The following is a 26,911-nucleotide window of genomic DNA, read 5'->3' as shown; positions in this document are numbered from 1 at the left end:
CTGTCTGGGGGGCAGGGGCGACTGGGACCCCAGGGACAGCACAGGACCCTGGAGCGGCTGGTGACAGCTGCTACCACCCAGCACCAAAGAGCCAAGAGGAGGAAGCAGCCACTGGAACCAAGAGAGAGGGTGGCAGAGCGGCCCCTCCAGAGGAGGTCCAGCGCCCCCTGAGTCCAGGACAGAGCCAGCCTGAGAGGCTTCCAGGGGGAGAACCAGGGAGTAAACACCCAGACTCACTCTCCTCCCTCCGGAAGCCAGAGGGCAAGGGACCAGTCAATGCACGTTGGCCCCAAAGAGCAGGAAGCAGAGGTGGGTGCGTGGGGCGAGCGGGGCTGCCTGGGCAGATGGCAGACACCCGGCACAGGCACTCAGAGCTGCTGCCCCAGCCCCACAGGCAGCACACCACCCCCCGGCCCGTGACATGTGCCCTCCTCTGCACACCATGGCCCTCGGTTTCCCTTTGGAACTGACCACCTTCCACCCACCATTACTACCCTGCTGGGCCAGAAACTCCCCGAGGGCAGTCAGGCGGAAGCCGTGACAGAGGCGGCTGGAGAGGCTGGGATTAAGAGAACAGGAGTGAAGGCCTTGGGGGCAGCGGCTCACTGAGAAACGTGGCTGGACAGGCAAAGAGTGCGTCGGGTGTGTAGGCTGGCAGAGCTGTGGGGTTTTCTTTTCCTATCACGGGAGAGATTGCAGTGAATTGCCAAAGCTGTGAGCACGTGTTGGCAAGGAGAACTGGAGTCCGGTGTGCAGCTGAAGTGCTTGGTCACAGATGGGGGCACGGACGTCCATCCCTCGGAACAGGAGGGGAAACAGAGTACAGGATACGCGGCAGGTGAGCAGGAGAGCTGAACAGTCTCCTGTTTTCTACAGAAAACAGGAAGCAGTGCCGCCAGCAGGAGTGAGAGTAATGGAGACTGTTTGGAGGGCAGCGGCGGAAGTGAGATGGTCACCTGGGGCGTGAGAGCTGAGTGGCAGTGCCTGGCCTGTTATGGGTAGTGGGCAGCGATCCGAAGTGAATCCTTTAGGGTGATGCTGCGTTTTCTTCCAGCAGTGTTTGCCGTGGAGTGCAGTGGGCAGGCTGGATCTTACCAGTTCTGCAGGTGAACGTGATGACAGGAGGGACGGACAACCGTGCAGACGGAGGGCGGAGAAATGATCTGAGCATGGTCTTTACGCTTTAACTCATCTATTCATCTACTCATCCGTTCACCTAGCTGTCCATCCACCATCCATCCATCTGTCCATCCATCCGTCCATCCATCCATCCATCCGTCCGTCTGTCCGTCCGTCCGTCCATCCATCCGTCCGTCCGTCCGTCCATCCATCCATCCATCCATCCATCCACCATCCATCCATGCATCCATCCATCCATCCATGCATCCGTCCATCTGTCCATGCACCATCCATCCGTCCATCCATCCATCCACCATCCGTCCATCCATCCACCATCCATCCATCCATCCATCCATCCACCATCCGTCCATCCATCCACCATCCATCCATCCATCCATCCATGCATCCGTCCGTCCGTCCATCCATCCACCATCCATCCGTCCGTCCGTCCGTCCGTCCGTCTGTCCATCGGCCCAGTCCACTGTCCGGGGCACCACAAGGACCACTTGCAGTTGGGGAAACCTGTTCAGAGAAGATAAATAGGAACCCAGGACCACACGGGGACTAAGAGGGGGAATTGGATCCCCCTATGCACCCCAGGGTCTGGACTCTGTCAGTCGTCTGTGAAGCCTCACGTCCCTCTCAGGCCCCTCCTGTGAAGGGGCCACAGTTTCATTAGCTGTGAAATGGGAAGTAGTACTGTCCACCTTGTAGGTTGAAGGGGATTAAAGGAGTTCATGTCTGCAAAGCAGAGAGCACTGTGTGCTCAGATGTGCTGACTTTATCATCACTTCACAGATGTCCCTAGATGTCCCATCTCACACTCCAGACCCCCCTTCAGACCTTGGCACTCCACCACCTGGGTGACTTGACCTTTGTGCCAGGGGACGGTGTCAGGGGACAGTCTGGGGACAGTCTGGGTTCTGAGCTCCAACCCAGGATCCACTGCAATGGGAGTGATTGGCTGCTGTCACTCAGCCTGAATGAGGCCCAGGGAGGAGGAGACTGGGGAAAGTTGGGGTGGGGTGAGAAGGAAGAAGATGGGAGGAGCCTCCCTTTCTAGAGGCTTGTGGGGAGAAGGCGCTGGGAGGATGTAAGTTAGAGAAGGTTCTGATCAAATATTTATCAGTTACCTGACATCACGGGCTGCCTTTCTGTCACTGTCCCTTCCCACACATTCCTCCCGGCTGGCCCGTCCCTCCCTCTCACCACCCTCAGTGCTCCCCCACTCTGCTGCCGCTCCCACCTGCCCTGGCCCCTCTCCTCCCTCACAACTCGGAGCGGGGCGACATCACCAACGCATTTGCTAATAGTGGCTCATGGGGCTTTGCAGGCGACTTTGGAGCCGTGAGGCAAGACCTGCAGTGTGTGGAGCATGCATTCGTGTGTGCGTGCACACGTGTTTCCGTCCCATTGTCAGGAGCGTGAACACCGCCCCAGCTTCTGCAGAGGGGGAAGGGACTCCATGGTCTCACCAAGGAGGAAGACGAGGGCAGGACCTCAGCTCCTTAGGTGTCAGGGGTCACTCCAAGGGTTAGGGGTGTGAGGCAGAGACAGCAGAGGCTGGCATTGGGGGTTTGGGGGCAGGGCGGGGCTGGGTCTGGGTCTGGGCAGAGAGTTGGCCTCAGGCCTCCTTCTAGAAGGGAGGTGGGCAGTGCCCTGGCCGGAAGCCAGAACACCCAGGTGGGTCTTTGACTCACTGTCGCCCCCGTGTGGCCAAGCCCCTCAGGGCAGCTCGCACTCAACTAATTCTTGTCTGAATTGACTCTGTCTGGACTGCAGACCCCACAAAAGCAGTGGCTGCCCATTCTGCTGCTGCAAAACCACAGGCATGGCACCCCCCCCAGATGCCCAGTAAACAATTGTTAGGTGAATAAGTTGTAACTGAATGAAGGCTATGGCGGAGAGTGAGATCCGGCATGTTCTCTGTCTCGTGGAGGACGTGGACATGTAGACAGGCACCAAAACGTGCCAGGCTGGCAAGTGCAGCGGGGGGGGGGGAGCACGGGACACACAGAGGGCTTCTCCCTCGGCAGGGAGTCGGAAGAACGCATGAGTCAGACTGTCCACGTCTGTGTGGCGGTCCTTCCACACAGGTGGGCTGCTCAAGGGCGACATGGCACCTGTCCTTCCGGGTGGCTGGGGACCCCTGAAGAAGACCAGAGTATGTCACCTGCTCAGAGGGGCTCCTGCAGACCTGCCCCCCAGCGTGTGTCTCCAGTGAGGGACAGCCAGTGGGAAGAGCCAGAGCCCCACCCCTTGCCCACCTCCCTGTGACATCGCGAGGGACCCCAGCCCCTTCTCTGAGGCAGAGGGCTGCTTTTGATCCCCCATCTCTGATTCTCACAGCACCCAGATTGCAAGGGGGGGCTCTGGGGTGGGGCCGAGAGTCCACACTGACAAGCTCCCAGGTGACGTCAGTGCCACGGGCCCAGCCTCCCCATTTGGAGAACCCGGACCCTGGAACACTGCTGGGCCCAGCCGGGGTCAGGCCTTCTAGAAGCCCCAGGGTGGATGGGGTCAGCGTCCACGGAGCCTTTTCCCCCCTGGGGTGGCAGGCCTTAAAGAAGAGGGGAATCTCAGAGATCCTCCAGGCAGAGGCTGGAGCTTTCTGTGCCCAAGTGACAGGACCTCACTCACCATAGCGGCCATTGTGGGGACCGTGTTGTCCCAGGCCCCGTGTCTGCAGGCTGTGGGTGTCTCCTAGGCCTGCTCCACCCACGAGAAAGCAGGGGCTTAAAAATCTTCTCAAGGCGGGAGGGGACAGGCGTGGCTTTGAAGGGCAGCGGGCAGGACCGTGGTGCTGCTGGAACGTTGGTATCTTGACTGGATCCATGCCAGTCTCCTGGTGGTGATGCTTTCACTGCTGTCCCAGATGTCACTGCTGGGGGACACTGGGTAGAGGGTACACAGGGTCACTCTGTGTTATTTCTGACAACTGCATGTGAGTCCACAGTTACTGCGAAATAAAACGTCTCTTTTTTTATATTAGGTGGATTTTTTTAAAAAAAGCTTTTAGTATACTCAGGTCTAACAGGTGTGGGTAAGTGGCCTCCAACCCTGGACTCCCCAGGACTCCCCAAGCCTGGCAGCCACCGCCTGCCGCTCTGAGCTGGTGCCCCATCTGGGGTTGCCCCCACCGAGGGGGCCTGGGAAATGGTGCTGAAAATGCAGCGTGGTGATGATGGGCTGAGGTGGGAAGACGGGTCCCTGGCGGTGGCGGGGCAGTGTCCTGGCCCCAGGGTCTCACCAGCCTTGCTTTCTCTCCCTCCACAGGGCAGTCAGGACGCCACGGCTCCGCCCGAAGCGATGGCCCAGCCCTACCCCCCCGCCCAGTACCCCCCTCCACCACAGAATGGCCTCCCCGCCGAGTATGCCCCGCCCCCGCCACACCCCACGCAGGACTATTCTGGCCAGACCCCGGTCCCCCCGGAGCACGGGATGACCCTGTACACACCAGCACAGACCCACCCCGAGCAGCCCGGCACCGAGGCCAGCACACAGCCCATTGCTGGGGCCCAGACAGTGCCGGTAAGGGGCCCCCCGACTCCGGGCCCGGAGGGGTGGCTCAGTTTGGTGGTGAGGCGATCCCGTGGGTGGAGGGGCAGGCTCCACAGCGGGGTCCTCACCCCAGGGAAGGCGCTCCCAGCCTTGCAGCTCTCCATCATCTGACACCAAGCGTCTTTTGGTGGCACCTGCTCGGCCAGGCACAGCGGGGGGGCGGGGAGGGCTATGACCCCACCTCCAGCGGCCCTGGGCTTCCTGAGCAGACGTCAGCCAAACTGTCACCTCATCTGGGAGATGGAGCATGTCCTCAGCTGCCAGGGATCTGTTACTGGGAAGAGAGGGGGCTGGTGGAGGCCGCGGCCTGGGCTCGCCAGTGTCCTGGGGGGAACGAGGAGGCTGGTGGCTGGAGAGCAGGCCCAGGGGCTCGGAGCTGTCTGGGTTGCAGGAGCTCCTATCCTTTCTAATCACTTGTAATCTACCTGCTTGGCTGCTTTCCAATCAGATAGCTTCAATTATGTGGTTGTAATGCAGCCCGAGGAGAAAGTGCTGAGCCCTGCACTTCTCAGACCGTTCCTGATAGAAAGGAGCTGAGGAGGGGTGGCCTCTGCCCCAGGCCAACTGGGGTGGGCACCCTGTGAGGGCAGCCCCACCCAGAGACCTGCGGACGGCCTGCCTGGTCCCTCCCCTGCCCTCCCCTCCCCATTGCTCTCTCCACGTGCCCACCCCCTCCACTGTGCTGCCCTGTGGGGTCATGCCGCCGTCCTGGCTGGCTCCGTCCCAGCGCTGGCTGGCGGGGCTGGGCAGGAGGCCAGCAGCTGTGCGCTGCCCAGGAGTGTACGGCCCTGGCAGCCTCCCGGTGGGTGTCCCCTCCTCTGTGCCCCCTCACCCCTCCCCTAATCTAGCCTGGCTCCCAAGATGCTGTGTGAAGCCACACACCACCCGCCCTCCCCATGTGGGCAGCGTCGTCCGAGCTCCCTGCGGGGAAACCACCCAAGCTGCCCCCTGGGCTGGACCAGACCCTCGTTTGGGGCCCAGCCAGTGCCCATCCTCCCTGCTCGGACTGCTGCCCAGCCCGAGTCTGCTCGAAGCCACACACTCTTCCGTGCCCCGCCGTGCGTGGTACAGGCGGCCCTGTAGATGCCCCAGGGTGCCCACAGATGGCAAAGGCCAGGCCCACAGGCCCTAGACCTGGGCACCAGACCAGACGTCACGCTACTTCTGCCTGTGCTGTTCTGATGCCTCAAACCCATGACCTCTGTGTGCTCAGAAGAGAGGTGCATGGAGCCGGGGCTTGCTGTGCACGCGTCCCACTGGCCAGCCGGCCTTTCTGCTGGACTGCGGCGGACAGGGTGCATCTGCAGACCTCACGACCTTCCTGCAGACAAATGGTGAGCCCGGGATTCACCCTGGAAGCAAACTCAGGAGACAAGATGACCAGACGCGTGATGCCAGAGGGGGAGCCGACAGCAATACCTGTGCAACAGAACGAGCCTGAGGCCTCCTGCCACCGGGGCCACCACACACAGCCTGAGCAGGACAAATACCGTCTTCCTTCACTCGGCAGACATCTGTGGGACGCCTACTGTGTGCCAGGCACTGAACAGCCCTGGGTACACAGAAGCGATGACCGGCCCTGCCCCATGGTAGCCATCAAGTCCCACCAGCCAAGGACATAAAAGTTGAAGGGGCTAATTGTACTTTCTGTGGCTGTGAGAATCCATGGACCCTGAGGGGACCCAGGTCCCGGAGCAGAGTCCCCACTGAGAGAGGTGAGCGCCTCCACATAAAGCGCCTGGGCCAGACAGCCCCAGCCTGGGAAACGGGCAGCTGGACCTTCCTTCCTTCCTTCCTTCCTTCAGCCCGGGGTCTCTTCAGGTTCTGCGAGGGGTCAGGGTCTGCAGGTCCCCCATCCAGGGCCAGGAGGACAGGCCGTTCTTCTCCAGGCCCCGGGCCCAATGCACAAGGCAGGTGGAAGTCACTGGACAGCAGAACACCCAGAGCTGCCCGGCATGACCTCGGCCGCCCCTGGAGGCCTTGGAGTACGTACCCCAGCAGAGGCTTCCCACCTCCAAGCAGCCGGAGAGGGTGGCCGACACCCTGCCTGCTCTGAGTCCAGGAACCACCTTCTCCCCAGAGAAACTGCTTGGTGCGCCCACCTGAGGCCAAACATCATGTCCCATCCTGTGTGCGTCTCCTGCAGCTCATCAGGCTTCCTCGGGCCTCCCCCGGCAACCGGTTCAGGATCCAGAGGGACGAGGCCGCAGGCAGGGCCGACTCGCAGCTTTTGTCTAGACCTGCCCTCTCCAGTCTGTGGAGTCCCTTTGTCACCATGGCGTCATCTGTGTTCTTTTGGCAAAAGGCAGCATGGGATGCAGAGCATGATGGCGGCTGCTGATGGATGATGGCCGCGTCACTCCTCTGCACGGTCCCCCACCCTGGGGTGCAGGTTGGGGACCACCTCCCAGAGCACACATCACTCAAGGTCGTATGGGTCCCCTGCAGGTGTCCTCCCCACCCATCTGCCTACCCTGAGTCATGGGACAGCCAGCCAGTGGGGCTCCTCCTCCTGGAAGCCCCTCCCACTCTTCCCACCTTCCTCTGGAGGCCCTCATCCTTGCGCCACCGTGGCCCCCTTGCCTCCCCCACTGGTACGTAGGTGCTGCAGCAGCAGAAACTGTACCAGGAGCCCTGCACCCTGGATTCTTCTGTCTTAGGCTTTGGCAAAGGGAAAGAGTTGACCGTGTTGGAGAGTGGGGTGGAAAGCAGACGAGGACATGAGTCTGCCCCCAAACCATCCCACGGGGAGACCATCTGTGTCTCAGGCGGGGTGCAAGCAGATGACAGTGTCAGCACCACTGCAACAAGTGTGGTGGCATCGAAAGCTCCCAGGAGATGACGTGGCTCAGAGAGCCCACAGTGGACACATAGCTCTGCCCAGTGCAGTGGCTGCCCACTGCCCCCAGCTCCTGCAGAGATGCCCTGAATGGACGGCTGGAGGCCACACATGGAGAATGCCTCCTCCACGGCCTGCTCGCCACCACCCAGCCCACCGGGCTGAGCCTTGTCCAGCAAGCGGCTGATGGACATTGCACGAGTGCCTGGGAGGTTTCAGAGGAGCAGGGTCAGGGTAACTGGGCCGCAGAGGAAGGAAGTTTGTTAGAGACGCTTCCTCAGCAAGCCTTGGCTCCACCCTGGCAATGGAGCACCAGCCCTCGCCTGCTACCTGACTGCGCCCGAGCCCCTGGCGCCTGCCCAGGGCCCTCTCGGCCTCTCCCTGTGCTGGGTGTGGGGAGGCCCAGGCGGAGGGGGCTGCAGGCTCCTGGGCAGGGGGAGGGGAGGTGGCAGAGGTACTGGCGGCATCTCGGCCCCCCCAGCCCACCAGGGGGCTGGCGCCCAGCCTGGAAGTGGGGACCGGGGACCAGGGGCCTGTGATGGCTAAGGCAGCACAGCTGGGGAAGATGCAGAAGCGAAGCCACTGAGACCAAGTGGGGGAGAGAGGGGGGTGACGCTGCTGTCCATCTTCCCTGCATTTGAGCACTGAGGACAAAGAGTGCTCTTAAACAGTGGGGTGGAGGTGAAGGAGCGAGCCCCCAGAAAGGTGGCACAGGCTGCCTGGACCGCCTGTGAGAAATGGGGGGCCACCTCCCCTCAGGCGGCCAGTGTGCTGTTCCAGTCTGGGGTTTCGCAGCACATCTTAGCCTATTACAGCCATTGAACCCATTTATGTGCCCCTGGGTGCAGCTGTGCTTGGGGGGCGGGGGGCCTCCTTCGTTACTCTTGTCCATTTCTCCCACCCGCCCTCGGCTGCTCCCCTTTGGGCCTTTGGTAAGAAGGGGATCTGCATCTCATTGCCACACAGTGGGCTCAGTCTCCTGTGATTCCTTCCCCCACAGGGGGCTCCCCTGGGCACCAGCTAGGCCTCCTGGCCGTGTTAACCACTGCCCTCTGCTGGCCTCAAGTCAGCATAGCATGCCCATCTCCTGGCTGGATTTCCAAATCTGGGTGACTATTAGTCACTGTACCCAGGAGCAGCCGACTGCACAGGTGTGTGGAATGCATGGGGTGGGGGTGCTAACAGCACTGGGCCCACTCTGAGTGCTGCACAGAAAGAGCCACACATTGCTGTAGCCAGGGGTGGTGCCCAGGCCTCTGCAAGAATCAGCTGATGCATGGCGGACAGTTCTGCTCTGATTCAGGGGGAGGCTGAGCCCTCTGGGGACCTAGCATAGGCTTGCTCTCTGCAAGGAAGTGTGGGACCACGGGAGGTGGAGGACAGAAGGAGAACTGGGGTAGGGGCTGTGCTGTGGGCATCTCTAGGTCCCAGGATGGGCGGGAGGAGCGCCCAGGTGTCTCCAGAGACCCCACGGCAGCTGCCTGGCAGTGGCCATGAGGAGCAAGGACCTGGTGCAGGTCAGACCAGGACTCTCCAAAGCCCTGCCCCCCCGCCCCCGCCCCTCCAGCTGTTCCTCCCACGGATTCCTCCTCCTGGGGGTGGCACTTGCTGAACCCCAGGGCACAGGCACTGGATCACCTGCGGCCCACACTTAGGCACACGTCCCTCTTGCAGCCCAGCAGAAGGGCTCAGAGAACACACACCTGTCAGAACTGGGCCTGCAGCCCAGGACGGCCACCAGCTAAGACAGGTCACAGGAGGACGGTGGCTTCAAGGCCGTGTTTGGGATCCTAGCCATGCACTCCCTTCTTGACACAGGAATGTGGAATCTGAGAGCCACTGGAACAGGAGGCTCCCGAGCCTGCCAGACCCCACCCAGCCTGCTGCCTGGAGGTGTGTCCCTGGCCTCCCTCTGCTGGGAGCTGGGAACGTCCCCCCGCATCTCTGGCACCTGGAGTCTGGTCAGAGGCCTCCTGGCTGAACACAGGAGTGGGGAGAGTGGCCCCTTTCTTCCAGAAAGGAAGACCAGGATGGCCATTGAGGACAGCCACTCGGGAGTTCAGAGATGGACCCCCGGCCACCAGCCATAGTGTGGCCTTGGTGAGGCTCCACCCCTCGGCTCCATTTCCTCCATGGAGACCTCTGCACAGCGGCTTCTTCCTGCTCCTAACTCGGGGTGGTTTGCACTGGTCAGGGCTCCTCTGGTTGCCGGCGATGGATACCCACCAGAAAGTGGCTTAAGCAAGCCAGGCAGTTTCTGGAGGCCCGTGGGACATGCTCTCCGGGCATCTGTCCTCTCGGCTTTTCTCACAGCATCTCTGTGTTCTGGCCTCTCACTACTGGCCAGTTGCTCCTCAGGCCACAAGGGAGAGTGCGGCCACCAGTTTGTACAAATTCCAGCATAGGTCTCGGGGACTGCCCACTCACCCATGGCCCTGGACAAGTCGTGGCCATGCCACCAGCCAGCCTGACACCGCGCTATGTCAGGGCCTCGTCACAGGCCTGTCCCCATGGGGAGCAGGTGGCAGTGGGGGCCCTGCTTGGTGGCAGCTTTGTTTCCTGAGACCCAAGTCTTGTGGAGAGCATCTGCTGACCAATGTTTGGGTCCAAAACGAGGACCAGCTGGAAAGGACTGAACTTGGCCCCCCAGAGCGTGGCCCCAAGGTGCTGAACAGCAGAGTGGGGCTAGAATGAGGGGCAGCGCCCCGGTGACCATGGGGTGGGGAGGTAGCACCCCTACGGGTATGTGTGTCTGGGGGCGGGCTCAGGGATCACCTTCTCATCGGCCTTGAAACCCTGGTCTCTTCCCGGGGAAAAGAGCAACCTGGTGATGTTGACAACCAGTCCATGGAGCTGAGGGACGACTGAGGTCAGATCTTTGTGGACAGGGCGAGCTGAGGGAGCGGAGAGCTCGCTGGGCTGAGGAGGCCCTGCCTTGCAGGGGTGTCACGGGCACAGCTTGGGCAGAGCCTGGAGGTGGCACCTCCGACGGGGAGCTGCTGCTGTGCCACACCCTGTGTGAATCGTCTGCCCAGCTGCCCTGGCAGGCCTGGCCCGGAAGCAGGGAGTCCGAGGGCGTTGGGGACGATGTGTGGGATGGGATCTGGGAGGGGCACCTCACAGCCTGGTCCTGTCCCCACAGCAGACAGACGAGGCAGCACAGACGGACAGCCAGCCGCTCCACCCCTCTGACCCCACAGAGAAGCAGCAACCCAAACGGCTCCACGTCTCCAACATCCCATTCCGGTTCAGGGACCCCGACCTGCGGCAAATGTTCGGGGTGAGTGTGTGCAGGCCCCTACTCGCGCCCAGCGGCTCCCCTGGGTTTCCTGCCTCCTGGACCGGCCAGCTCTGACCTGAACCTGTAGGGTGAGAGGGAAGAGGGGAGGACACAGCTCAAGGTGGCGGATCTGCTGTAGCCACTGACCCTCGGCCAGCCGTCAGCCCACCGTCTCCACCACCTGTCCTCAGGCTTCACAGGGCCCCTCGGGGTCGAGGCCAGTGCCAGTTAGGTTATTACTCTGCTGCTGTCTTCTGGCAAGGGCCCCAGGACCCCTGTGCCCCTCCGAGGGCACGTGGAGGGACAACCTAGCCTCCTGGCCTCACGCCCAGCAGCGGTCCAGCCCCTGCCTGTCCCGCGTGCCTAGGGGCCAGGCACTCAGCCTCCCTGGGCCGGCGTCCTCTGGGCTCCGAGGTGGGCGACGCGACATTGCATGACTGAAGGGAAGCAAGTGCCTGAGGATTTCCTTCCGGGATTCTCCAGATCTGCTCGCCTGTAGCTTTTGCACTGTAGGGTTTCAGCCAGTCACACGCAGTGTTGCTGAGAGAGCCCTTCAATCCTATGCGTACTTTATTCTGTCACTTGACCAGTGGGTGCTGAGACACACTGGGTGCTGGGCTGCCGCGTGGGTGGGTGGGCAGGCAGCAGCCAGGCGTTCAGCCCAGAGCAGACAGCCACCCTGCCACAGGGGACATGAGCCCCTGGCCTGTTTATCCCTCGCTGCCCTCCCTAACCCCCAACTCTCCCCGTGCCTGCACTGTGTCACCCCTGCCCCTGCCATGAGCCAGGCCAGCTGCACCCCTGAACCCCAGACCTCCCTCACGCCACCACCACCTCAGACGGGATTTCTCCAGTAAATGGGAGGTACCTGGAGAGCAGCTTCAGGGTGGACCCAGCACCCACACCTGACCTCACCCCAGACATCCACTCCCCTTCTTGGCGGCCAGACCCCTCTGAATTTGGGGCTTAGACTTGGTGGGGTGCTGGCAGGATTTAGAATTAGGAGGAGATGAGGATTTTGCTCCTCAGTCCTTGACCAATGCAGCTACCAAACCCCTCTGAGCCTGAGGCCCTCCTGAAAGCAGCTGCATGTGGAGCTCTCGCTGGCCTGGGCCATAGACTTGTGTCAGCTCAGTGGCTCTCAAGGCCGCCCGTGGGCTCCCTGGTCCCCACGTGCTGCCCACCGGCTCCCTGGGTCCCTGTGCCAGGGCGGGCACCGTTCCCCCTGTCTTCGGCACTCAGCGAGTTGGGATTGTGTTGCTGGCTGGCCCCCCATGGCCTTGCTGCCCCATGATACCCACGTCCCGGGTATTTCAAGGTGAAAGGGAAACCCTTCATTGTGCTGGAGGCTTCAGGACTTGCCGCTCAGGACCTCACTGGTATTTTGGGGACCTGATCACAGATTGATAGTCTCACGTGCCAGTGAAAGAGACAGGGCTGTGCTGTGGCAGTTCCAGGCCAGTGACAAGGCAGGAGGGGAAAACCAGAGCATCTGGGCCCACCTGGCCACTATGTCCTGGTCAGGCAGGAGGCCTGGGGTCCAGTCACTGCTGCTCTGCACCCCACGTAGCCCAGCCCCAGGCAGCACAGGCAGAAGACATGCAGAGTCCTTCTGGGGCACTTTCTCTTCCAGGGGCTCCCGCTCCCTGCACAGCACGCACCTTTTGGGAAGGACTTTTCCATTGCCCTTTTTACCCTTAGTGTGAATTAGGGGTGGCTGCCAGCGGCTGGTGGCAGTCCCAGCTGGGAAGGGAGACGGACTCCAGGGACGCTGCACTCCCCCTGTGGCCAGCCAGCGTCCTGGCAGGAAAAGCTCTCTCCATGGGAAGATGGGGAGGGGTGGCCTTGTCCCCCATGCTGAGAGCCTGGGAGCCTGTTCCCTTCCATGCCCAGGAGGAAGTGGGGCCAGGGCAGAGAAGGGCCAGACTCGCAGCGGGTGAGGGTGTCCTGGGAGCAGCCGTGCTGGGCCAGCAGTCTTAACCCACCTTCTCCTGTCTACCCCACCCCCTCTCTGTTTCTCCAGCAATTCGGAAAAATATTAGACGTGGAGATCATTTTTAACGAGCGGGGCTCCAAGGTGGGTGCCGCCCAGAGGCCGCCACCATTACAGCGCCGGCTGTAGGTCCCGCCAGGCTAACGTGTGACATGTGCGTTTCCTTCCTGGAGAGCTTCGCGCCCGAGGACCCCTGAGCGACACGGGTGCTTGTATTCCCACTCCTCTGTCCCCCGCTCCCTCCCCACCCCACTGTCTGTGTTGCTGCTGCTGCTGACACTTCCTTCTCTCTAAGCTGCCAGGACCTCTCTGTCTGCACTGGGGGCCGCTGCCAGCCTGGACTTGGCCTGGAGGCTTGGGGGAGGGGCTGCAGGGTGGGCAGGCGGGAGGGTGCCCAGCAAAGACAAGCCCTGCTTCCCCAGGGAAAGGGAGGCACTGCCCCACCCCAGGCTCCTAGGGCAAAGGTGGGTGGGGCTGCCCCCCCAGGTCCTGAAACCCAGCTTCTGCCCCCCCCACCCCAGGTTTGGTTAGGACAACAGTCCTAGACGCTGACCACTGGCCCGGTTAGCGTCCCTTTTGTAGTGTTGGCCTGTCCCTCAGAGGTGCCAGGCCAAGCCAAAGGCTGCCCCTGCCTGGGGCCGTACCCCCTCCTGGGCATCCTGCTGGTGGCAGCTGGACAGACCTCTAGGCTGCCTGAGTCTCTCCTTCAACTCAGCTGACTCAACCCCCCTCTCTCTCTCTCTCCCTCCTCCTTCTCCCCTCCCTGTTGCCCTGCTCCCCACCCCGACGCCTCCTTTTTTTTTCTGTTTCTCATCCTATGTCTTTCTCTCCGTGTCTGTCCTTCTCCGCTCACAGGGTTTTGGGTTTGTAACTTTTGAAACTAGCTCAGATGCTGACCGAGCCCGGGAGAAGCTGAATGGGACGATCGTAGAGGGACGGAAAATTGAGGTGCTCAGATAAGTGTGAAGGGTCCCCCTTCCCAGTCCTCCACTGCCTTGCAGAGTGCCAGGCCAGGGTCCCCAGGACAGGAAGCCCGTGGGGTGGGGGTGGGTGGCAGGGCAAGGCCACACCGAGGCTAGAGTCCAGCCTGTCACATACCACTGTGTGGGTCTAGACTTCAGACCCACCCAAGAACCCCCTCCCCTAACTCCCTTCTCCTTCCTGAAAAAGGCCCCCCAACTGGGGGTCAGCAGACACTGGGAAGCCCCCAGAAATCATGTGTTTGACACTTGGCAGCTCCAAGGACCACTGCCAGCCCAGTCTGTCCTCCAGTTGTGAGGGACCCGTTAATCCCATGCAACCGCCCTCCGGGAGCAGCAGCTGCCCTGTCGTTCCCCGCCCATGCTGCCAACATCCTGCAGTTTCCCCCCGCCTTCACCCCCAGAGGGTTAGCAGCAAATGGCCGTGGGCCTAGAAAGGGACCCCGCCCCTGTCCTGGTGGGTTACATGCTCCCCAGTGTTGTGCTCTGGGTGTCTGGGAGCCGTCATGACCAACAAGAAGACAACAGGTGGGGCAGCGAGGGGTGGTGGAGAGGGAGGGGTCAACATTTAGCATGGAGTCCACAGGGGAAGAGAAGTGGCAGTGTCTTGGAAGGTTCCAGAAGGATGGAATACTAGAGGTATTGACTTGGCCAGGCTTTCTCCCAGCGCCCGGTGACACCTCAGGCTCCAGCCCAAGGCCCCGGGGGAAGGTCATGGGGGACGCCGTGTGGCCCAGACCCTTCCTGGAGTTCTACCACCTGCCCTGTTCTCTGCTTCTTTCTGCGGAGGCCTTCCTCCTTTCTCCTACAGCCCCACCCAGCCCTCTGGGCAACCTGACAGGGGGCTTAAATGTCCGGAGAGTAGGGCCCACTCCCTTGGCTCCCGCCTGCCCCTCCCTCATCAGCCTTGCCTACCACTGGCAAGAAAGCTCTGTTGGCCTCGAGGGAATGGGGTGGCACCCCCACCTTGGTACCCACTGCTAGGAGGCCTCAGCAGCCACCTGGGCCAGAGACATTTGGGTGCGGGTCTGTCAGCTTGCCTGAGAGCACTTTGCGGGCAGTCCCCTGGCCATCCTTTCCAGTGACGTTGGGTTGCCAGAGAGAGGCTGGGGCTTGGTTTGTAGGAACAGCCGTGGAGAAGTCAAAAGCAGTTGGGCTGGGCATAGTGCCTGAGCCGAGGGCCTGGGTCCTGGGCCAGGCTGGGACTGGCCGGTGCCCGGAGCAGTGGTACCAAGGCTCCCTGGAGGCAGGGCAGCAGGGTGTGCCAGGGTGGGGTCCAGGCTGGCAGCAGAGGCTGTCCCATGCCTCTGCCTTGTTGCCCGGCGGCCTCTCTCCCAGCCACCAGCTTCCTCTGGGGGGTCGCCATGGAGGAGAAATTCAGAGCAGGACTGGGACGGCCAGTGGGCCCCAGGAGGCCACCGCTCTCCTCACCCTCTCCCTCCCTCTCTCTGAGCAGGTCAATAATGCCACGGCCCGTGTCATGACCAACAAGAAGACTGCAAACCCCTACACCAATGGTAAGGGGCCCAGGACCCCAGGGGGCTGCAGGGGCTACCAGCTAGGAAAGAGACCCTGGAGGACCCCAGACTGCTGAGCTCCCTGGGTGCCAAGTGCCCCTCGTGTCCCTATTAGGAAGGGGCTGGGCGGCCCGCCCCCACCCACACAGCTAACGAGCTGCCTGGCCTTTCTGGGTGCTTGGCACCCAGAGCCCACATGGATGGCTTCAGGCGCAGGGGACGGTGGCCACTTCCAGGATTACTTCTTACGTCTAAGTGCCGAGGGAGGCCCTGGGCTGATGGTGCCCAGCAGTTACTGAGTGTGATGGCCATGGGAGGGACAGTCCTGTCCGTGCCCACCCAGGCCTCGGGAACACTGGAAGGTCAAGGCACCTGGCCTGAGGCCCACTGGCCCATGTGTGTCAGCTGCACATGTGACCCTGAGAAGTGGCCGCTCCTCTTTGAAAATGACGCTGCTGATGCTGAGTGCTGGCTGCGAGGAGAAGGAGGGACCGTTCTCGGTCACTGCGTGTCTTAACCCCACCAGGCGACAGCGACTGGTTTGAGTGTGGCTGGCCTGGCGTCAGGCAGGGCCACAGGCCGGGGAGCCGCAGCCCTGCTCCCACTCAGAACGACTCTCCCTGCAGGGCGTGGGCTCCAGTTCCACCCTCAGTGAGGACAGAGTGGACAGAGCCACCCCCGTCTCCTGGCCCTGTGTGAGTCAGGTGCTAGGCCAGCGGGAAGCCGAGGGCCAGACAGCGGGAGGGCCTGCCGTCCAGCAGTGCCCACCAGCGGGGCCTACCCCTCTGTCTTGGGGCTGGGGCTACACCGGGCCCCATTTAGACTAGGTTACTGTGGCTCCCACCCTGCCTTTTTGAGGACTCTCAAAGTTCAAATTCTTTCTAAAACTCCGGGGGTGCCTGGCTTTGCCAGGGTCCCGAGTGCACGCTGGGCATGACCCTTCTGTGATCTGGTGCTTGTTATGGGAAGGGAAGGCCACAGGGCGGTCGTCGGGTCTACACACCACCGGAGCCAGCTGCCCACTGTCCCCGAAGAGCCCCTGCTTTCTGAGCAGAACTGGGGTTCAGAGCAGAACCCAGCCCTGAATGAGTGCATCTTGGCATGGAGGGGCACACGGCCGGTGCTGCGTGATGACGAAGGCAGGAGCGAGGGAGCCGCGCGGCTCACCCGCTGTCGCACTTTCACTTACACGTCTTCGTGGGCCTGGGCCAGAATGAAAAGGGCTGAGGGCTGGCCCTGCGCCGTCTGTGGGTTGGCAGTGGAGGCCGGGCATGGCTCTGGTGGCCTAGGAGTATGGCTTGACTTGGCTTAAACACTCCATAAACTGCGGGCGCTCAGAAATTCATAGGTCGGTGGGCAGAAGTTTGCACAGTAGAAAAGCAACTCACCAGGTTTGGCCAGGTGTTACTGTTTACGGAAGAAACAAGGGACCACCCAGGTGGATGTCAGGCTGCCTGTGATGTGGGGTCCTGGACAGGGCATCGGGGCCGGCTGTGACAGGTGGAGGTGCTCGGACAGGAAGCCAGAGTTCATGAGTGGAGGCGTCAGAAGGCCAAGGGAACAGGTAGAGGCTCCCGGGATTCCACAGTTGGCAGGTGGAGGTGCCAGGAGGCCATCTAATGCATCAGCCTCCAAGAATGGACCCCGTAGAGCTGCCGGGATGGAGGCCGGAGGGGTGGGCTTGGGTCACTGGCTCCAGGACTCTGCTCCATCATGGCTTCTTACTAAGAAGACAGTTCTTGGGACTGCAGGTCCTCCCAGGAGATGAAACATTTCTTCCCTCCTAGCCTGAGATTTACAGATTTGAGTCCCAGCATTAACGTTCACACGCACACACCTGTGTGGTGTGGACCAAGGATGGAAGGCAACCCACAGGCTCGGGAGGAGCAAGGCTGCCCGCCCCGCAGTGGGGCTGTTAGAATCTGGGTTTGGGGCTCACGGGTGGAGTCTGCCACCCACCGATGGTCTGGCCTGTCCCAGCCCTTTGCCACGCTCTCCAGATACGTCTCGCCAGCTGGCCAGTGGGCTCAGGTTCCTTCTGTCCTTCCTCACACAGTGAAGGGGAACACAAAGCTGAGCCTGTGCAGGATGCTTCAGAGATAAGACCCGGGGACGCTGAGGGGGCCCGGGGCTGGAGCTGCCCACGCTGTCTGAATGCCCGGGACCAGAGCCCACTCAGTCAGCTGGAAGCAGACCTTGGTTCATGCCCCTGGGTCCCTGGCCCAGGAGCAGCGGCCCTGGGCAGCCCACCGGCAGAGGGAGAGGCTGGGATGCAGATTACGGCTGAGAGCCAGGCAGTAGCCTGGTGGGTCTGGCGTCCCCCTGCTGGGTTTGGATGTGGCCCTGCCAGGCACCAGCTCTGACCGCTCACTTGCTCATCTGTAAAAGGGAGGTGTGACACCTACCTCGGGGTGGGTTTAGAACGAGTGCACATGGTTAAGTGCTCAGGGAATACCAGCCATCCTTATTATCCCGGATCCAAAGGCCCTTCCTCCCCGGCTCCTTCCTTCCACTGGCTGCCTGGGGAGAGACAGGAGACAGTGAGAGAGGACTGAGCACGGGAAGGAGCCCCTGGGAGCTCGTCCCCGGACAAAGCCTTGGGCAGGCGGTGGGAGGAGGTTATGGGCAGAGGCCTGGCACTGTTCGGCAGCCTCTGACCCCCCAGAAGGCAGCCAGGCACCCACACAAGACAGCACTCCCACAACGGGGCTCTGTCTTGCTACCAGAACCCCTCATCCCAGCTGGGGGCCTCAGATGGTTAGAGAACGAGTTCCACTTTCCCTTCGTACCTCCTGCAAAGATCACAGACCCTAAGCTGCTGGAGCTGGGTGCCCCCAGGGAAGGGGAGGCCCAGGGGCATGATGGAGAGGGCCCCACATTGAAAAGAATCAAGAAGCCACCCAGGTGGATGGGCGGGCAGTGACTGGCTCCCTCTTATTAGGGAACAGAAAGCCCCGTGGGTGAGGCTGCAGCTCCGGAGGAGGGGACCAGGGCCTGTGTTCCCAGCAGCTCTCTAAGGAGGCCACGCCCTGGAATGTCCCGTGGGGCTCAGCCTCGCCTCTCTGGGGCTCCCCAGGCGTAGTGTGCAGTGGGAAGAGAATAGGGAAGATGGTGATTGGACTCTTTGCTTCTATTCTAGGCTGGAAGCTCAACCCCGTGGTAGGCGCAGTCTACGGGCCTGAATTCTATGCAGGTAAAGGCTGGAAGGGTGGAGGGAGGCGTGTGTGGGCCTGGCTGGGTATTGGGCGGTCTTTGGTCCGGAAGGCCAGGCAGGTGGGAGGTGTTGCAGGGGGCGTGGCCAGGCAGGTGGGAGGTGTGGCAGGGGGCGTGGTCAGGTAAGTGGGAGGTGTGGCAGGGGGCGTGGCCAGGCAGGGGCGTGGTGGGGCGGGTGGGTATGATCCTGCAGGGCGTGGCCAGGTGTGGATGCGTACAGCCCAGCCGTGCTGCCTGCCCTCACCCTGTCTAGGCTTGGCTCTCATAGTGTCTCCTCTCGCGCTCCCTTTCCTGCAGTGACCGGGTTCCCGTACCCCACCACGGGCACAGCCGTTGCCTACAGGGGCGCTCACCTACGGGGCAGGGGCCGGGCCGTGTATAATACGTTCCGGGCTGCGCCGCCCCCGCCCCCCATCCCAACTTATGGAGCGTGAGTACCTGGGGGCGCATGGGGAGGGAGGCATGGAGAAAGGCCCAGGGGGTTGTGCGGAGGGAGGCCTGGAGCAGCCAGAAGAACTAGGCAGCCTTCCCGGGACTGTGGTGGGGCTGTGGTAACCCCCAGACCTTCTCACTGTAGTTGCCTCCTGATATGTAGTACCCCCACCCCCGCCCGGCCACAGGGAACGAAGGGTCACTGGCATTTAGGGGACATTGAGAGCCCCAGCCAGATGCTTTCATGGGATCACAGTTTGCCCTAGAGTTCAGGGAGAGCCTTCTCGAAGCCCTGATGGGGGAGGGACAGCTGCCTGGGGTGGAGGTGGGGAGGGTAAGAAAGACGGGCCCAATGGGCCCCTGGGTTTGTGGGAGAAAGGAGCTGATCAGCAAGGGTGTTACTCTATTGTTATACCAAAACAGGGCACTGGAGCAAACGCTTGTTAAAATGCCAGTCCCATGGGCAGGGCTGGCACCCTGCCCCCTCCCTCCTCAGCAGACACCGGAGCCGGCCTACCCCACCTCTCCAGCGTTCCCACCACTTTCTTGTCCGTTTGCTTCCAGGGTCGTGTATCAGGATGGCTTTTATGGTGCTGAAATTTATGTAAGTGCAGCCCTGGGGTGGGAAGGGTGGCGCCCGGCATTGGTTTGTTTCCAGGAGCAGTGTCTTCTCTGTCCCTGTCCCATGCCCCCACCCCAGTCCTGTGCTTGGAACCCAGGAGAGTGAGGGCACCCTGTCTGCCCAGAGCACTCTGTCCTGGAGACCTCACACAGCCCATCTGGGTCGTCTGTGCTCGGGGGGTGGGAGGGTAGTAATGGTCCTCCCGGTGAGCCCGAGGCTTGTCCCCCCCACTTCAGAGGCCTTGTGTGATAGGCAGTGGGCAGCTCTCCTGTGTCCCTGACCACGTCGGGGTCCCTGTGAGCCCCATGGACAAGGCCTGAAGAGAGACCAGGAGCAGGGACTGCAGAGCAGACCCCTCTCTGGGGGCTCCTTTCACTGGCTGCACTTCCTGCTTCCTGTAGCTCAGAGCCCTTGCTGACAGCCCCCACCCCACACAAGTGCCAGGGCCAAGGCGTGGTCCGAGCTAATGCCCTCTGCCCTCAACCCTGCCTGGTGTCCAGGATGGCACCCAGAGTCAGCCCCGAGTTCTCCATGCCCGTCAGTGTTGAAGTCTGGGGCTCACTGGCCTGGTAGCAGGTCTGTGGGCACCTACAGTGTGCCACAGCCTCGCTCGCACACAGCCAGACATGGAACTGGTGCCCACCGGTGTGTGTTTAATGCACAGCCGATGCATGAGTGAACGAATGAAGTTTACAGACACCCATCCCTCACTTGGAACCAGTGTGAGTCCTCAGACCTCATTGGAGCAGAAGCCAGGTGTCCCAGGCCCGCACCAGCTAACCGTCACTGGCTAAGGTGAAGGTTAGAAGCCTGTGTCTGCCCCCCTAAGTCCGTGTGTGTTTCTCCCTCCCACTTACCTTGCAGGGCGGCTATGCAGCCTACAGATATGCTCAGCCCGCGGCGGCCGCAGCAGCCTACAGTGACAGGTACCAGCTGGCGGCAGTGAGCTGGGTGGGACGGGCAGGGAGATGACAGGCTGGTCCCTGCAGGGCTGGGCTCAGACAGACAGCTTTGCCCACTGCTCAGGGCCTGGAGTTGCCTCTCCCTGGTGGGCACAAGGTCTGGACAGAGGAGAGCAGGCCTGAGTGAGCGTGGAGACCCCGCGCCAGCAAGCCTCCAACTTCTGTAACCACTTCCTGCTTGCGCGAGAGGGGCCCATGGAGCCCCCAGTTCTCGAGTAGCAGACAGCTCCTGTAAGTGTCAATCCTGGAGGCCTGACCACCCCGCTGGTTCTAGAGACCCCAAGTGAGGGAGGCAGTCAGGAACCTTCACTTCTGCCCTCTGGGCCTCTGGTGCTCAGTGCTCCCGGGTCTGAGACATGGACACGGTGCCCACCCACCTCCAGGGGGATGAGACCAGGTGGGCCGCGTGGGCCACTGGAGAGCAGCGCCGTGCCCAGCGGTGGGCACACCCAGAGGCTGGTGGCTGGCAGTCTTTGTTTGTGGAGGTCCTGGGGGTACCCCACAGGGTGGCCTGGCCTGGTGCCTGGCCTGGTGGCCGAATAGCACCTCCTTGGGGAAGTGTACAGGACCCTGTGCCAGGCACGCAGTGGGCACCTCATGGAGGGCAGCTGCTGCCCTTGCCTGCGGCGCTGGCTCTGGCCTGGGAACCGCCTGGCCCTCCCTACCAGTGGCAGGTGGCCGCTTCTGACCCACACTTTCCTTGCGGCCTCTCGCTCCGTCTCAGGTGTGTGTGGGCTTTGTCAGATGCACAGTGGGCCCCACAGCCCTGCCCTGCCCTGCCCTCTAAGAGACTGGTATTAATATTTCACATGCAAAATAGACCAAGGGAGAGGAAGGTTTCAAGGGGACACAGTGTGGCCTGCCTCCTTCCCAGCGATGTCCCCCACACACACTGCCCCCTGGATCTTGCCCTCCTCTGAACCTCCTCCTTGTACTTTGCCCCATTCCTTCTGGGGAATCAAGGTTTCTTTTCCCTCCAAACCCGCTCAGTGAGGACCCCTTTTTCTCTCCGTGTGGTACCTGGTAGAACAGGCCGCCCTGGTCAGGTCAGGTCAGCACGTGGGTGTACAGAGAGGGTGGCCAGCTGCGTTGTGGACCCTTTCTTCCAAGTAGGCAGGCAGGACAGTGAGGCGAGGGTGGGGCGGGGAGGCGGTCTTTCAGGTGGGACCACGCTGGGGGACGCTCAGGACTGATGTGGGAGGGGGTGGGAGACCCGCAGCCCCCGGCCCCGCCCCGGCCCCGCCCCCGCCCCGCCCCCGGCCCCTCATGCTGTACCGTCTCTGCAGTTACGGCCGAGTCTATGCAGCTGCTGACCCCTATCACCACACCATCGGCCCTGCCGCGACCTACAGCATCGGAACCATGGTAAGGAGGCTGGGCGGCCCGGCCCTTGGCACCAGCCATGACGCTGCAGCCGGGGCGGGCGGGCGGGCCGGTGGGCGGGCTCTCAGGAGAACCGCCCAGACCTGTGACCAGTGCCTCGGGCCTGGTGGCTGGGAGGACCAAGGCCTGGATTTGAGTTGGAGGTGGGGGGACTTGTCCCTTCATGCCCTCGTGCAGTTAGAGGGAGGAAGGTCTGCCCAGATGGTCATCTGCCCAGCTGTGACGTCTGGTCCTGGAGTGGCTCTGTTTGCTGAGCCTGGTAACCAAGTCCTGACAGGGCCCTCCCTTCCCCTGCCAGTAAAACCGACAGAACCTTCCCAGCAGAGGCTGCAGAGGCGGGCAGGGCCCTGCTGCCCCTCGTGCAGTGTGTCCGTGCCCCCGTCCTTCTGTGTCCTGTCAGCCCCTTGCTGTACCTTTTCTCACATCAAGGCGGGAACAAGGGCTGCGGCGGTCTCTCTCCCCTGCCCCTCATCCTTGACTGCTCCGCGGCTCTGGCCTGGGTCTGCAGGCCCTGTCCGGGGAAATGGTGCCCGCTCTGCCCGGCCTGTGCCCACGTGCTTCGGGTGGGGTGGAAGGGGCGCACTCCTGATGGGCCAGTGTGTCTGTGTGTGTGTGTGTGTATGGCCAGCTGTCAACACATACAGCCCAGCTCACTCTGTACCCCAAAATCTGCTTCCAAAGGACACCTACCTCCTGTGCCCAGCCCTGCCCCCCAACCCCGGGGGCTGTTAATGTCAGTGTTTCGCTAACTTGGCATCCAGCATCAAAGATGAAAACATGTTTGGGGGGTAAGGAGGGAGGGGGTTCAGAGCCAATATGGATTTTTTCCATCTCCTTTGGTTTTGATTACTCCTTCCCAATTTTTGTTGTCTTTTTTGATTTTTAACAAGCCTCTGACATCCCAAGCAGCCTCTGTGACTGCTGGCAGCCACAGGGAGCAGGCCCTCCGGATGGAGGCCCCGAAACTGCGGCCCACAGGCCCCTTGGCTCCGGGACTCACCCGGCCCTCTGTGCAGCTGCTAGCTAAAGGCTCATTAATTCACAGAGGGTTCTCTCTGATGTTTTCATTTTTTTAAGATTTTCCATTTTCCCCCCTACTTTTCTTCTCTGGCACTTGCCGTTTTCTTACCTTTTCTGGCAAAACTGGTGGGTGGGGCAAGAGGTTCCTGTGGCACTTCCGTGACTCAGCCGCATGGGAACACAAACATGCCAGAGCTGTGGTCCCTGGCAGGACAGAGGGGTGGGACCCCAGTGACCCCAGAAAGCCCCTTGGAACTTGGCAAGCAGGCACAGCCCCTCCTGGCGAGCCAAGGCCAAGGGAACCCCAACAGGAGGTCCCTCCCCGCTCCCCATGTCTGAAGGGCTGAGTCCTTCCTTGCAGCAGCCCCGGGGGCACTGAGGAGGTGGGGCTCTTACTCACAACTCCCCTGATGAAGGAGAAAGGGGCAGTAAAGGGCCAGGCCTGAGCCAAGAGAGTCACCAAGAGACATCTCAAACCTTGTTATCCAGCAGCCCTGGGGCTGCAGACGCCGGCACCCCCACCCCCCACGCCCCGAGACCACCACCACAGCAGAAATAAGCCCGGACCCCTCCTGCTGCCATGACGACCACGCCCATTCTCCCCAAGGCAATCCATGAGGGGGGCAGAACATGGGAGTTAGCTTTTTCTCTTTTTGTTTTGCCTTAATTTTTTTTCTTTTTGCTTTCCGCCACCCCCACAGCAGAGGTGGTACTGATTGGCTGTTTTTCATCTTTGATGTTGCAGGCTAGCCTCTGGCGAGGAGGGCACAGCCGCTTCACCCCCTACTAGCAAGAGGCCCAGCCCCTAACAGCATTCACTCTGCCTGCCTAGTACACACCACACCCAGCAGTCCAAACCCAGGCACAGCCACCGGGAGGACAGTGCGCCCTCCCGGGCAGCGACACGCCGCTGACCTCTGCGACTCTAAAGTCCATAGGTTTTACCTCCGGCCAGCTGGTCTCCCCACCCCACCCCACGTTGGTGTGTGTGTCTGACCCTGTCACCGCTGTATGTCTGAAACCTTGGTTCCTAGTTTGACTTTGTTGACATTGTACATCTTCCCCCAAGCCATTTCTGGTACGGTCTGCACATAGGGGGAGGGGCTAGGCTGGGCAGAGGCCCCCCCCCTCGAGAGCTAGCAATAGAGCCACACCCACGAGGGTGACCCACGCCCCATCCCTGGGGTCTGCAGAGCCACAGGAGGTGCCTGGCCCAGGAAGCCACCCCAGCCAGCCTGAGCCACAGGTCTCATGCCTCCCCTGGGGTTCTGGGAGCAAGGGGCTCCCCTGCACCCCAGTTGGTGGGTTCCTGACCGTGCTCCTGTCCCGCCTTCACCCAGCTAGTCTCAGGAGTAACCATCTGCCCTCCTCTCCACGTCCAGCTGAAACATAGCTGATGACATTTTATTGATAACGTTTCCTGCTGGTCCTGCGGGAGCCACACCATCCTTAGGGGTTCCTTCCCAGCCTCTGTTGTAAGAAATGAAAGTATAGGAAGAAATTTCCCTGCCAGGAGGCCTGGAAGCTCAATAGCTGCTTCCCCTGCAGGGCCCACGGGCCCCCTAATCCCGTCCTTCCAGCAGCAGACCCTCCCCTCCTCCGCCTGCCCTCTGCGGTGGCACACCTGAGACAGGGTCCTGTCCAGCCTGGCCCTGGGGTTTGCCGTCCTTCTCTTCCCTGAGCTCAGAAATGCCTCTTCATCAGGGTACATTTCAGAGGAGGTGAGGAGTGGGGCGCTGCCCCCCTCAGGCCTTCCCGGCGGGACAGCACTCAGTGTCAGCCCCCATCTAGAGAGGCTCGGTGCTTAGCTCTGCTCTCCTGAGCGCACACCACTCCCGGGGCGGGCGGGCTCTGGGAGGAGATGCTGGCTGGGGGCTGCAGGGGCTGCAGGTAAAGCTGAGACAGCCTAGCGAGCTTCTGCAAGAGTCCACCCAGACAGGCCCGGCCCTTGCCACCTGCCAGCCTGGCAACTCCATTACAGGAAAAAGTGACGTGGGCCAAGGAAGCCCCGGTGTGTTAATGAACGTACCAGAGCTGGGTTTTTGGGGGCTGATGGCCAACTAGAAGGCATGGGTCCCCACCAGCCAGGACGCGATCTGCTACCTGTTCCACTGGCGCATCGGTTCCTGGCTGGTGGAGCAGGTGGCTCATTCCCAGGGTGCCCAGCCCCCTCACCTCCCACCTACCAGAGCACCGCCTTCTCTGCTGCCTCATTCCAGGCCACCCCTGTGGCTATTCAGCCGGCTCTGACTTCTGCCCTCCTCCTGGCCAGAGCCAGCCAGGCCCCTGCCCACCTCAGCTCTTAGCAGAGCCCATCTGCCGGCCAGGTTCCCTGTCACTGTTCCCACCGCCCCTCTACTCCCGCCATAGTCCGTGCCCTCTGCCCTGGGGGACAGACGTCTGCTCTAAATCCAGCTCATGCAAGGTGATGGGCCCTGAAAACTAGGAGGGGGACAGGTTGTGGGGCTCTGGGACTTCAGCGTGCAGCCCCGTGCCCGCCCTCCTGCCCTGTCCTGTGGGGTCTCGGGTCCCTGTCCTCACAACACGCCTGCAGGTGCTTCCGTGAAACTGCAAGTCCCACCTTTCTGTTTCTGTTGTAGTGAAAGCTTCCACCGTTTCCTTCTTGGACCGCGAAGGGCAAAAACAAAAAAACAAACAAAAAAATCACAAAACAAAAAACAAAACAAAAAAAGATGTTAAGATCCAAGCAACAAAAAACCAACCAAACCAAGAAGCATCCACCACGTCCGGGTCCCGCGTGCCGACGCACCGCAGCGGGGAGCACGTTGGCCGGGCGCCGTGCCCAGGAGAGCGCCGGCCTCGCCCCTCCGGCTGGCAGCGCTGGCGGGAAGCGCCCTCCCGACTCGGGCAGGGGAGAATGAGAGGGGAAGGGGCCTCGGTTTTCTGTGCAGTCTTCCTTTCCCGGCCCCCCACTCCCAAGGCAGTGTGGGGCCAGCAGTGGAGCAGGCCGCAGCCCGAGCCCGGAGAGCAGGCCGAGAACGGGACTTGACCTGTGTTGCCAACTGTGCCAGAGGAGGGGACGGCGGGCTGGGACGGGCACGGGGAGGGGCAGCTTTTCATTCTCGGGGCTCTGGCTTCGGCCCTTGCCCACTCACCCTGTGTTGTGCTCTCTGGGCCCCAGCTCCCCCTCATGCCATGCCACCAACGCCCGTGTCCTGCAAACCTGCTCGAGGAGTTTGCAGGCCACTGAGGCTGTCCAACCAGCAGCCCTGGGGTCCAACCCCAGCACCAAGGGCTGACATGGTTCCAGAACTATGGGGCGCCCAGGCACCCCTCCCTCCATGTGGGGGGCTGCCAGGCCAGGATTGACTCCTGTGCCTAAGAATGTGGAGGGTGCAGGCCTTGAAGCCGAGGACTCGCTCTGACTGGCTGTTTCTGGTTCCCTTTGTGGGAGAGGCCCTGGGCCTGGTCTGTGGGAGGCAAGGCCGACCTCCTGGTGCCTGCTGGGACGGGGACAGGCCAGCGCCTGGCTGCACGGCGAGGTTGGCAGTCACGGTGCTATGGGTCTAGAGGGCCAGGTCAGCGCAGGGAGAGCAAGCGGTGGGGGGAAGGTCTGGGGGTGCAGCAGACGGTAGGTACCGGGAGAAGCCCCTGGCCAGGCAGTGGTATCTGAAGTAGGAGCAGCAGCAAAAAATAACCCAAAACCGGGCTCCCAACATGGCTCCACTACTCTCATGAAACTTAAAAGGAACGACACCTCACTTTATATTGTGCATCAGCTCCTGACGCTGCTGAAGCGAGTCTCCTTTTCTATTCCCGGTGTACATAGCCCGCCACAGGCTGTCCTGTGTACAGAGCCCCCGCCGTGCTGGACCCTTTTCTTGCAGCAGCTCCGCCCCCGGCCCCCTCTAGGACTGCAGCCAGACCCCACTTCCTTTCTTAACCATCCTGTATGCTTCCCACGTGTGACCATTCAAATCAGCAGTATTATTATTAAGATTATTAATAAAGGTTTCTTTCTTCAAACCA

The 26,911-nt window shown here is 61.7% G+C and overlaps 1 protein-coding gene across 5 annotated transcripts in view; it reads left to right on the top strand.

The window, feature by feature from the left end:
* The window catches only part of RBFOX3 (RNA binding fox-1 homolog 3), a 371,870-nt gene extending 344,959 nt beyond the window's left edge, over nucleotides 1-26,911 (top strand). For 2 of the 5 annotated variants that reach the window (XM_033090062.1, XM_033090060.1), the window contains 11 exons: nucleotides 4,396-4,650; nucleotides 10,662-10,799; nucleotides 12,823-12,876; nucleotides 13,648-13,740; nucleotides 15,229-15,289; nucleotides 18,429-18,482; nucleotides 18,800-18,932; nucleotides 19,358-19,538; nucleotides 20,421-20,482; nucleotides 21,805-21,883; nucleotides 23,667-24,792. In XM_033090062.1, coding sequence (XP_032945953.1) covers nucleotides 4,429-4,650; nucleotides 10,662-10,799; nucleotides 12,823-12,876; nucleotides 13,648-13,740; nucleotides 15,229-15,289; nucleotides 18,429-18,482; nucleotides 18,800-18,932; nucleotides 19,358-19,538; nucleotides 20,421-20,482; nucleotides 21,805-21,883; nucleotides 23,667-23,711 — 1,122 coding nt within the window. In that variant the 5' untranslated portion in view covers nucleotides 4,396-4,428 and the 3' untranslated portion in view covers nucleotides 23,712-24,792. Of the gene's footprint in view, nucleotides 1-4,395; nucleotides 4,651-10,661; nucleotides 10,800-12,822; nucleotides 12,877-13,647; nucleotides 13,741-15,228; nucleotides 15,290-18,428; nucleotides 18,483-18,799; nucleotides 18,933-19,357; nucleotides 19,539-20,420; nucleotides 20,483-21,804; nucleotides 21,884-23,666; nucleotides 24,794-25,521 lie in introns of those variants that run through there. The other 3 variants (XM_033090061.1, XM_033090064.1, XM_033090063.1) reach the window with 3 other exon arrangements.

This window comes from Rhinolophus ferrumequinum, chromosome 21, assembly GCF_004115265.2.
Source record: "Rhinolophus ferrumequinum isolate MPI-CBG mRhiFer1 chromosome 21, mRhiFer1_v1.p, whole genome shotgun sequence".
In the NCBI taxonomy this organism is placed as follows: Eukaryota; Metazoa; Chordata; class Mammalia; order Chiroptera; family Rhinolophidae; genus Rhinolophus; species Rhinolophus ferrumequinum.
Note: the sequence above shows the minus strand (reverse complement) of the source record. Positions and strands in the feature narration are given on the sequence as shown.